Below are 12,543 nucleotides of genomic sequence, written 5' to 3' on the forward strand. Positions count from 1 at the left end.
CCATCAAATTTTCTCCTGCACGTCTAATTCCTTTTCCAACTCATATCTTTCCCTTCATTCGGATTCAAACAACTCCCTCTCATATGATGTATGATTTCTGTGTTCTAATTCCTTCTTCCCTTTTATCTTTCTGCTACTCATACACCCCATCCTCTCAATCATATTCTAAAAAAAGCATTAAAAAATGCCAAAAGTCCATAACCCCTTCTTGTTATCTGTCAGGCCAAACTGAAATTAGTTGTTCTTTAAAACCTTGTCTCAAAAACCACCCCATTTCAAATTTGAACACATTATCATGTAGTCTCTCCTTATCTCTTCTATCTAGTAAAGAAATGAAAATCACTGAGTAAAGAAGTAACAAGCAGAAATAAAAACTACTATAATAGACGAAGTAACAAGCAGAAATAAAAACCACTCTAATAGGATAAATTTAATTGTTTGTCAAAGTAAATTTACCCCCAGCACTATACAGTTTCTTCAAATTATGATCATTAATAAATTTGTTGAAAGCATCCATTCTTCTAAAATCCCAGACTCCATTGGACTTGTCAGAGCAGAATATGTATATATTAAAATCACCACCAGTTCATTTATCCTAAAATGGTAAGATGTATATATATAACCCTATTTATTTGTCCCGATGCATATATATATATATAACCCTATTTATTTGCCCCGATATGAAACATCCTCCCAGAATAGGAAAAGAGTGAATAAAAGCACAGTAGCACCAAATGTGCACATATGAATTATCTACCATTAGTCCATAACTAGTAGAAATATTTAACAACAGTTAGAGTACACAAGCAACAACTAGTTGAGTACACTCACATCAAGTGAAATCATGCGATATAAGACTATATAATATGCATCAAGTAAAATCATGCTATAGCATCTAGTTCCAGTGCACCACAAAATAAGTCACAAGATGGGATGCAAAGAGCCTTAGGGATTTCAAATTGATCACTGTTTGGTAGGAGTTGCATCAGTCTTACCCGTTTCTCTAGTTGATCGGTTTTAAGCACTGTTTGGTAGGAGTTGCATCATTATGTCGATAGTACCTTTCTCAACCAAGTAGACTGAAGCATAACTATGCATATCAATGATAATAGCCTCTTGGAAATTTTTTGGTAGATTTTGAATAGTAGAAAAGCTTCCTTGAGAAATTGAGCGCGCAAATTGATGTTGGCCATGAGCAGGTATTGTTGGACGTGCAGAAGGCATAACTTGAACGGATGGTGGTCTTGCTTGAGCAGCAGAGGTAGGAATTTGCCTAGAAGTAGCGCTTGCTGGAGTAACTGATAGGTTAGCTTGCACAAATGACAAGATTGCCTGGGCAGGAGTAGGAAGTTGGCCAGCATTAGAAGCAGTGCTTGCTTGAGGGACTGGTGGTTGCCACAGCAGTAAGCCATGGGACAAGTATCATTTCTTCACAAAAACTTGAGTTTTTTTCCATTCTGACTCTGTAAGAGCCCTTTGATATTGGCAGCTGGAATGGAGCTCAGTGAATGACCCAATCCAAGCAGACCAGAACCTTTGGGAGTAGGGACAGAGGGAACCTTTGGGAGTGGGGACAGATGGAGTAAAAAGAAACTGCGTAGAAAATATCTCAAAATCAATCTCAAAATTAAATTTGAAAATTTAAATTTGGCTTTTTTATTTGGCTGATTAGGCCTTTCGATGAGAGCCTTAATGAAACCTATCGTAACAACACAAGGATATAGAACTGTTCGTGTATACGAATACGAGTAGATCGAGCAGCCAGTTTTCTTTCTTACAGGCTAAGGTTATTTATTTTTGGTGATGACCAAATCATTGGGACTGCATGATTTGACTCGATGGAGTTTTTAGCACCAAACAGGCGCGTCCCCTGTATAATACGGTGCAAATTTTTGATGTATTGCGTCTCGGCTGACGAATTCATTCCCTTCTAGTCCAATAACATGAATGTTCTATGTATTACTGTTACATGTATTGTCGTTTAATGTTCAAGGTATTTGGACTATGATACTCTCTCTGTTCCAAAAAAATCCAACCTAACATTAGATTAGATGTTTCCTAGTACAACGAATTTAGATATATTACTGTCTAGATTCATTATACTAGAAAACGTCCCATCTAATACTAGATTGGCTTTTTTTTGGGACGGGGGAGTAGGATGCAAGTAGGATGCACTAGCAGGTAAAGGAAGCCATCCAGATAATGCTGAGCGGCAACATAACCCCTTCATGGACTCATTTCAACCAGCAAAGCTACTGCAGCCAACAGGATGCACTGAAAATTGGACATGACATAGAACAACACTAAAATTTGAACCGAACAAATGACGAGTTCAGGAGTTCACCATTTCTCCTAGAATTTTTTTTTCTTTTGATGACAGATCAAGCATTGACCCGGCTTTTTAAAGAAAGCCCAAAGAGATAGCAGAGTCTTTTACACAAAATAAAAACTGAAAAAGAAACAGCTGTTGCTGGGGATTCAGCTAACACCGTGAGCATAGAGGAAATAACACAACAAAAACAATTTTTGTCTTAGAAGCAGCATCACAGATCTCCTGGCAGCGATTGCTTCACGCCAACTTTCCAGCACCGCACGCTCCTCCTCTCTTAGCAAGATGCTCCATTTCTGTGCAAAGGACAAAAGCTGGGCGACGGCAGGGATGGCGGCGGTGGGGACTCTCCCTTCACTCAAGCCTTGGTGGGCGGGGCAACGCCGAGATTTGAGCGGAAGGGTGACGGCCGTCGGCACTATTTCCGGCACCGACGAGGCCAGTCGTAGCACATCTGGCCCCTTCGCGGCCAAATCGGGCAAGGGCGGCACCGACAATGCCACTTCTGGCTCGAGGAGGAGGCCGTGGTGGATCTGGGGAGGTGAGTCCAACCTCCCGCGGCTAGAATGGGATGAGATCGACAGCGCAGCGGAGACGGCGGCAAAGTCGGCGGCATGCGCGGCCCGGGAGACGCATGCTCGCAAGAGAGGCGTACGGCGGCACAGATGCGACCGGTCGGCCGGGGTAGCCGGAGGAGGAGGAGATGCGTGCTGCGGTGGCAGGCGTGTGAATTGTGTGTGATGCGGCCAGCAGAGTAGGAGGACAGCGTGGGCAACGGCTGGGAGGCCATCGCGTCCCGTGAGAGACCGGCACGTCCGGCAGCGGTGGAGGCCAGCGCGTCCGACGGCATCGAGGTGGAGAGCAGCGTGTTCGGCAGCGTCTAGGTGGAGGCCAACGCGTCCAGTGACTTCGAGGTGGAGGCTGGCGCGTCCTGGCAAGTGGCAAAGCCAGCTCGGCTAGAAGCAGAAGGCGACCCCATCGGGTTGCACTCACGGCAGGAGATGCAACGGGTACTAGCTGCGCCGACGGTGAGTTGCGGGAGATGGATCTAGGCTGGCTAGTGATGGGGCACTAGTGCGACGGACTTTCGAGTTGATAGAGGTTGTTCAGGCGGTGGAGCTCCAAGGCAGCGACGGTACAGGTGGGTGTGGAGGTTTGCAGGTGAAAGGCTAGCTCGGGACTGCCTGAGCCGACAACGGCAACATCCTCGGATGTTGTGTTCCCTCCTTGGGGCGTTATCGAGCAGCCTCTCTCCCCTTCCTCGTTAGGACTCTCCAAGTGAAAACTGAGTCCAGTTGGATAGGCAACTGAAAGTGCATCTAGGCCCCTAATGATTTTGATGATTGATTACAATGCGATTAGAGAGGACTAACATTTTTATTCAAGCAAACGTGAAGGTTGTTATGTCCTCGACATGTTGTAATGCAATGCATATCCCGTGAATGCGACATCACGATGCAATGCGGCAATGATCAAATGGTATATTGTATCTTTTACCTTGCATTGTGTCATAGGAAAGCCGTACTATTAAGGGGGATGATGCATAGACATATAAGGAGTGATGCGTGTGCTCAAAATCTAATTTTCTTGGAAGCATTTCTCTATTTGGTTTGTTCTGGAAATTTTCGGAAGTTCTTTCCGAAGTATTTTTGGAAGTTTCGAAAATACACAAAACGAGTTTTAAGCTTCTGGAAGAACGAGTTTTAAGCTTCTGGAAATTTTCGGAAGTTCTTTCGGAAGTTCCGAAAATACACAGAACGAGTTTTAAGCTTCTGGAAGAACGAGTTTTAAGCTTCTAGAAATTTTCGGAAGTTCTTTCGGAAGTATTTTCGGAAGTTCCGAAAATACACAGAACGAGTTTTAAGCTTCTGGAAATTTTCGGAAGTTCCGAAAATACACAGAACCGATTTTAAGCTTATGAAATTTTTCGGAAGTAGTTTCGGAAGTATTTTTGGAAGTTCCGAAAATATACAGAACCTTTTTAAGCTTCTGGAAATTTTCGGAAGTTCCGGAAATGGGCGTTGACTTCGATTTTTCTCAGATCTGGAATTTTCGAAAGTTCCGAAAATCGGAATTATTGCGCTCCAACGGGCAGATTTGAGGCTGTGGCTATAAATAGCCCCCTCTCCCCTCTTGTAAGGGCTGCTGCTCTCATTGCAAATTTGTGTGCCCTTGGCTTGCTTCTCTCTCTAGTCTTTTGAGCCATTGCTTTCTCGATTCCTCTCTCCACCCGGGTTTGATTCGGATTTGGTGTGTGTGAGAGAGTGTGGATTCGAGTTTGTGTGGGTGCTTCTTGTGGTCTTCGTGAAGATTTGTGAGCACTTGCATCATCTCCGGGAGTTCTTTGCATCATCTTTTACTCTTGGAGGTTGAGGACTCCTAGACGGCTAGGTCTCGCTCCCGAGCCACCGATCTACTTGTGGTTGGCCGGGAGAAGTTTGTGAAGGTCGGATCTCGCCTCCGCAAGGAAAGAGATACCTCTTAGTGGAAGGAGGAGTGCTTAGTGCAACCTCTTGAGGAAAGGGTTAGCAAAGACCTGACTCTTAGTGAGCTCCTCAACGGAGAGTAGAATCCCCTCAAGGATTTGAACTCCGGGGAACAACTTTGTTAGCTACATCTTGGTGACATTTCTTCATCCCTCTCCTCTAGCTTTGCTTGCTTGTGCCGCTATTGGTCTAGTTGCTGATTGTGCCTTGTATTCCCTGTTATAGACTTCTAGATCTAGAGTTTTTTTTTTTGTGTGCGCTGCTCTGTGCATTTTCGGAAGTTCCAAAAATCCTTTCGGAAGTTCCGAAAATTCCCAGCCTAGTTCCGAAAATTACTGCTTCCACATTTCTTAAGTTTTAAATTAGCCTATTCACCCCCCCCCCTTCTAGGCCTAATTGACCCTTTCAGCAACGGTGATGTCTTTGTTGCCATGGCCTTCTTGAAGGCGTTGTCTAGGACGTCTCCATTCCTTTCCTTTGCCATCTTCTCACTGTTTGGACGCTGGCAGGTCTTGGTTGTCGTCATCAGGTTAGGGTGAGAGACGAATGGATCTCCTTCTCTCTCGCCCTCTCCCTCTCCTCAACCTCTCCATATGAGGATAACCGGAACCTTTTCATTGTCTTTCGGAGTTAAGCTGGTGTTTGGCGAGGCATTTGTAACCCCCTTGTTGGCCTAGTGGCAATCGGCCACGCTTAGTGGCGGTCGGCTTGGTGCTAGTGTCTTCTCCAGAGTGCTGTGTGAAGAGTTGTCAACTCGTGGTGGCAGTGTGTTTTTTTTTCCTGGTTACAATCTTCTAGGGTCGTTAAAAAGAACCTTTGGGAGCATGCACTCCCAACCAAGTCGATAGTACTTTGTCATTTTGACATAGTTTCTACATATTTGTGCCAAGATTTTTGTCAATGAGATGAATTGCGGCATATGCAGCAGCATCTTCACCAAGGGCTGGCAGCTCCCGTCTCAATATCCTGAATACCTCCTCATATAGCTTGGGTATGAGATGAAGGGGCATAAACTATAGATGATAAATGATCAGCCTGGGATCGATATTTGGGTCTGCAGCATATGCTCTTAACCCTTGCAGGTATGGGGGCAACAAGGATTGGGGGCGAAGAGAGATACTTTTTGAGTTGGCAAAAAGTCTCTTCTACCTCGTCCGTCCAGGTAAATCCCCTAGTTCTGTTGAGAAGCTTGAAGAGAGGGAGAGCCCATTCTCCGAGGCGCGAGATGACCTGGGCTCCCCTCGGCTAACCATCTTAAGACGTAGATCCTTATATGTCTCCACACTCCTTTTAGGGAGGAATGCGTGACATACAAGGGCATAAGGGGCCCCAGATCCCAAACCGAACTGGGATTCGGGCTCCCCTTGATTTATAGTCTTAAGATGTAGATCTTGTACTTCTCCACGCTCCTCTCAGAAAGGAATCATGACATACAAGGGCAAAGGTGAGCACGAATCCCAAAATAAGCTGGGACCCAGGCTTTCCACAGCCTTATTCTAAAAATGTTGATCTTGTAGGTTTCTGCGCTCTTCTCAATAAGTGATACATAACCTACAAGGTTATGGGAGGGCCCGGGTCCTGAGCTAAGGCGGGGACTCGCGTCCCACGCCCCTCAATCTATGAAATCAGTTTATGTCGTGAGATGGGGATCCTGGGACTCACCCTATAGTGGGTCCCAAGCCCCCTTATACTTATTACGCGTCTTAGATTAATACTGATATAAGTACACCTTTTGTATTAATCAATATGGAATGCTAGGTTCCCGGGGAAAGGGTTACCCTAGTTCCCATTTCACTGACAGGCACCATGAAGGAAAACCAGCGCCTTCCAAATTTTGACAATTTTTCCCTACTTCGTCCATAGGTGTCAAATTTAGATGTAAACAACATCGAATTGGATATGGGCGACATACAACCAACTCAAAATCCGACTCAAACATGCACGACATACTAAAATTTTAGTGGAAACATTTTCAATTTTTATAATAGTAGAGATAAGTAGTAGTATATGTATACAGACACTAAGGGTGCGTTCGTTCCAGTGACATTGGGTGAGAAAGCACCTCGTTTTCCACGCGCACGCTTCTCAAACTACTAAACGGTGTGTTTTTGTAAAAATTTTCTATACGAAAGTTGCTTTAAAAAATCATATTAGTCCATTTTTAAAATTTAAAATAGTTAATACTCAATTAATCATGCACTAATGGCTCACCTTGTTTTGCGTATCTTACCAATCTTCTCTATCTCCCCTTTCTCAAACACAGCCTAAGTAATTAAGTAGAAACTACTAGCTAGGATACTCCTACGCGACCAATACACGGTTTATACACTGTCTAGTTGACAGTTTTTTTATACTATATATGTATTTGGTAACGTAGCCAGCCAGTACTCAGAAAATTCAGAGTGCGTGTTTCCCAAGTATATAGAGGTATAGACTGTCAAAAGAAAGCCTCAGTTATTCAGTTATACTATTCAGAAGTACTCAAGGCTGTAGTATAAACATGCGTTACAGAATGTAGAAATAATCAATCATCTGACTTTGACTTGAAATTTGAAAGGCGTCCCATTCATTATATATAGTTGACATAAGTACGATCGATATGAAGCTAAGTATACGATAATTATTCGAAAGCACGAATAAATGAATTAAATGTTAGAAAGTTGAATCATTAGTTTTAAGAAGTTTTATGATAAAAGTTTATGGAAAAAGTTTTCAGAAAAAATCGTATGGTTTAGGAGCTGGACAAACATAACCGCCATAAAATCTCTACTATTATAAAAATTGAAGATGTTTTTGCCAATATTTTTTGTACGTCATCTGTGTATGAGTTGGCTTTTAAGTTCGTTCGCTTTTGGAAATACAAAAGGAGTTGTATAAGAAATCTCTTAAAAAAACTCGCATACTAATTTGACACAATTGAACTCCTAATTGCAACTCATGATTTTCTAAAAATATATATATCCAAGCGAATTCTCATAGTGAATTTTATCTTAACTAAACTGCATAACAACAATAGATTAAATTAGCCTTCACCCGTTGCAACGCATGGGCATTTTTTATAGTAAGCTAAAAAGAATGAAACCTATCGTAACAACACAGGTATATCTAGAACTGTTCGTGTATACGAATACGAGTAGATCAGCAGGTCAAATTTTGTTTCTTACAGGCTAAGGTTTTTTATTTGTAGTGATGACCAAATCATTGGGACTGCATGATTTGACTGAAATGGAGTTTTTAGCACCAAACAAGCGCGTTCCCTGTAATACGGTGCAAATTTGTGATGTATTGCGTCTCGGCTAACGAATTCATTCCCTTCTAGTTCAAGAACATGAATGTTCCATGTACTTTCTACTGTTACATGTCTTGTCGTTTAATGTTCAGGGTATTTGGACTATGTTAGGATGCAAGTAGGACGGACTAGCAGGTTTTATAACTCGTCTATTCTAATCATAATTATAGTTGTACCTATATCTTTATTCATGGTTATATAAGTAGATTAAAATTGAGTGTATATGCGAGTTGCATGTGCGAAAACGAGTGTTGCCACGCCTAGGAGAAATAGCCCGACAAACAAGACACAAAACTTACATTCTCTATTTCATAAAAAACCAATTTTTGACAATATATCTAGACATAAAGCTATGTTTAGATATATAGCCCGAAGTTTTTTTTTTACAGAGGAATAATTTACAAATATAGTGGAATGCCAAAGTGAAAACTTTTTTTATAGGCAGATTAAACATGGTACTAAGAATTTTCGCCTGTATGTCATGTTGCCCAAGTTGTATATAATAAGCAAAGTAGCAGCGCCATTTTATCTGCGATCTGTTGTTTCTCGTTAGTCAGTAGATGCACGGATCAAAGCGCCCAAGCAAAACATCAAGTGAACATCATTCAGCATGAATGTGATATAGTTAGTGTCAATCTAGAGTTTTAGCACAGCTTACAATTGACCAAATAAAGGTTCGTTTCAAAAGAAAAAAAATCTAAGGTGTGTTTTTTTTTCACACACGCACTAGTAATACAAGAGTATATACATTGCCTTCGCAAAATAGAAATGATTATTACAGTCTAAACGGTTGGTAGAGAACAATAATTTCAAATGATAAATAATTAAATATTGACATGATCAATTACTAAAATATGTACAGAACGATCTAATCCACGGCCTTCCTGCACTAATTTCTACAGCATATTGGCAAACACCTACAAAAAATGAAGAGACGAGTCATTCTTGTTTTCGAAGTTCCAGAGCACACGCTCCGTGTGACAGTGTCAACATCTTTTTGTCAGTATTCATCTGTTCTGGCAGGAATTTGCGGGCACAGAGCCATTCTGAATTGGTCCAGGCTCTTCGCCGTCAGCACGTTCGACACTGATCCCATGGATATCCTGGGAACTGTCAATTCTGATTTCATGGTGAGGTCGATCATCCACATAGCCATCACCCATGACGTTTTGTGCTGAGTTACATTCTTCGTGACCTCCATTTCCACCATCCGCATCAGGACTTCGCACATCAGAATCTCTAATTCTGGTGTAACTGGCAAGAACTGACTTAGAAATGCTTATCATCAGCATGAGAGCTGAGATACATCCAGTGATGACGAAAAGACCAGAGAAACTCCGCAATGTAAGAGGTGTCGAATCTGTGTTAGGAATTGCATAGCTTGGAGGGGCAGCCGTTGTGCCAAACCATTTTGCTTCGATCTGTGAACCTTCATCCCCACCCGTAACATCCAATATGGCAGTTGAAAGATTATGCACCAGTGGAAAACAAGGAGGAAACACCTGAAAGCAAAAAAGCACAATGCCAATTAGTCCAGCATATTTTGTCCAGAATGTAGTATATCTCTTGAAGGGTGAAGAGCGAATCCATGGAAGCAATAGAGTCAATAACGCTAGTAAATAATAAATGGGAGTTGGGGATTTGTTCCATCACTTTATGTCTCATTCTCATTTATTTTTATCTTCACTTTTTTTTTAACAAACTTATGGTTGTGTCTTATGACAGAAGCAAATAAACTCATTCTCAATGCAAATAATCCATGGAAGCCGAAGATGTAATCCATTTTCATTATATAAAAAAAATGGAAGCAATAGAGTGAGAGTGAGAGGCTTACAAAACCAAATCCAGGCGTCTTATATATGCGGCTAAGCATCTGGAATTCTTTCTCGTAACGACGGTCCGAAAGAAAAGAGGTTAAATATGGGATCTCATCGACAATAGCAGACACACCTCCATTCATGGACCCCTTCCTCAAAGCTTCAGCATATTCCTGTTTCTTTGTGTAGGGTCTTAGCCTTCTTTTACTGAAACCTTGTTTTATCAAAAAGGATTCCACAAAGGATCCCCGTTGGTATCCAACATAATCACCATCAAACAGGATCTGTTCAAGATCTGTCTCTGAGGGCCGGAGCTTCTTTGCAGTTAGTATAGATGACAAGCTAGCTGTGTAGCTCTGCACAAGGACCAAAACCACGAAGCACCAGATTACCACAACAATTTTTGACAAAGGACTTTTAATAATGTGACCTGTAACAAAGACAATAGGTTATTTAAGAACTACTGCAAGAAACTAATTAAGCCACTTATAGTGCATCAAATATAGACTGCAATTTGGAGCTCTAAGTACTAACCATGAGAAAATGTCAAAGTGGAGAAAGAGAAATAGAGAGCAGTGCTGAACTGTCTTGAGCTCGATCCTTGGTACTCCAGATTTCTGGGACGTTCAATCATCCAAATAACTATGCCGGTGAATAAGAAGAAGATCACAGTGGCAACCCAAAGCTCCCTTGTTAGTGGCTTCAAGAATACCCATTCGATTGTTGATTTAGAGTCATTCTCCATGAGTACAAGCATTGACACACCAGACTCTGTGTATGGCATCGTGAAGTCTGCATGGATGGTTCGCTCGGCAGTTATTGTTACATCCCCCACTGCTGCATCGTAGTTCTGGTAGTAATAACCAGCAGACATAGTGTAAGTACTTGATTCTTTGATTATGATTTGCAAGCACAGTAAGTAAGGCTCACCCCCGAAGACACACGCTGTACTAGCTCGTCATAAGAACCGTTGAAGACAACAAACTTATAACTCAGATGGTGTGGTAATTTCTTCACGGCAGCCTCAAAGACATCAATGCAATAGCCACCGACACTTCTGTCAGTTACATTCAGAAAAGCTTTAAAACCTGGTTTCCATGGCACTGCAATCTTGAGTTCCTTCCCATATCCTCTAGGCAGTGCTCCTAGGTCTCTCCTCACCCCAGCATTAGTTCTCTTGGTTTCTGGATGAAAAAAAGGATTGGTTCATGTCCAATTCTCGTGTCCTATGAGCAAAAATGAACATAGCACAACAATAGCAAGAATTGTTTGTGTCTATTTGCATGATAGAAGGAAGGTCACAAATTTCCTAAGCAATACTGTTAGGTACAGTCCATAGGAGAAGTGCATATGGAAAATGAAAACATTTCCCTCGGCTATATTTTTATCGATAATAGTGACTAACACAACAGGTTCAATTTTTCTTTTCTGAAACAGCGACGAAGATTTTTGTGACAATGGTAGGAGAGAAACAAACAAAAAAAACAGTGCCTCAAGGAGGGTGGAAAAACCAGAGCACGCTGCTCTCTTGCTGAAATGTTATTCTATTTCGTTCGAGCCATATATTCCACCAAGTTGTAAGCAAGCCCTACCAGGATTTGCTCCTAACAGAACCAATGCAAGGTCCTCCTCTTTATCATCAAGGTTAATTCAGATTTTTACATCCTATCAGAGGTCTGCAAATGTACTGTTTTTTTCTTACCATTCAATTTCTTTGTGCATCATGGATTCATGGGTGGCACTACCTATATTTGGCTCACTAAACATTCAGCTCTCATATATCGAATGATTCAAGATTAAATCCCTAAGTTAGTCCTCCTACTATTCACTAATCACTACTAATTTTATCCTAAATTACTTAGAAGCCACTAGGATACTTCCACATAGCAATAACAATTCACAAACTGATCCTGCATTAGAAACAAAACCAGGATGAACAGCGAACCTCCTCCAAGTTGGATGGATGGGGCCATGGCCCTGCGATTGCGAGGCTTGGTATGGCGAAGCCGCCCAGCATGCGCGCACGCGTGCTGGAAGACAGGAGCTCTGGAACCCCCCCCCCCCCCCCAACCCAATCGGCGGCGGCAATCGATCCCTACTTGTCAGACGGCAGCCGGCGCCGCGCCAGCGTGGTGTGATTTGGGGGTGGTGGGGATGGAGGCGATTGGTGTAGAATAGCGGTTGTCGCAACCGCTAACGCCGCCGCCTCTCCTGCATTGGAGTGCGCCGGCGCCGGCATCGCCGGAGGGAGTGAACGCCGACGAAGGGGTTGCGGCTACGGATCACCTATCTTTTTTTTTTCTCGTTTTCTTTTATAGTAATCCCTCCGTTTCAAAATATTTAACACTATTGACTTTTTAAGTATGTTTTTGACCATTCGTCTTGTTTAAAAAATTTAAGTAATTATTTATTCTTTTCATATCATTTAATTCATTGTTAAATATACTTTCATGTACACATATAGTTTTACATATTTCACAAATTTTTTTAATAAGACGAAAGGTCAAATATGTGCTAAAAAGTTAACGGTGTGAAGTTTCATGAAAACACACTGTTGATAATTTTAATCTTTATCAACCATGATTTTTAGTTATACGGTCACATCTTAACTTTACGAGCCTT

General features: G+C 42.0%; 1 protein-coding gene across 1 annotated transcript; it reads right to left on the reverse strand.

Annotated features, from left to right (window-relative positions):
- Positions 1–8,693: 8,693 nt before the first annotated feature.
- LOC127776056 (glutamate receptor 2.8-like) lies at positions 8,694–12,214 on the reverse strand. The gene is made up of 5 exons (XM_052302373.1): positions 11,867–12,214; positions 10,852–11,105; positions 10,456–10,771; positions 9,939–10,351; positions 8,694–9,606 (listed from the first exon to the last, which is right to left on the reverse strand). The coding sequence occupies exons 1-5, from the start codon at positions 11,892–11,894 to the stop codon at positions 9,112–9,114; spliced, it is 1,506 nt and encodes a 501-aa protein (XP_052158333.1). The 5' UTR covers positions 11,895–12,214; the 3' UTR covers positions 8,694–9,111.
- Positions 12,215–12,543: the final 329 nt, after the last annotated feature.

Source organism: Oryza glaberrima, chromosome 6, assembly GCF_000147395.1.
Source record: "Oryza glaberrima chromosome 6, OglaRS2, whole genome shotgun sequence".
Lineage (NCBI taxonomy): Eukaryota > Viridiplantae > Streptophyta > Magnoliopsida > Poales > Poaceae > Oryza > Oryza glaberrima.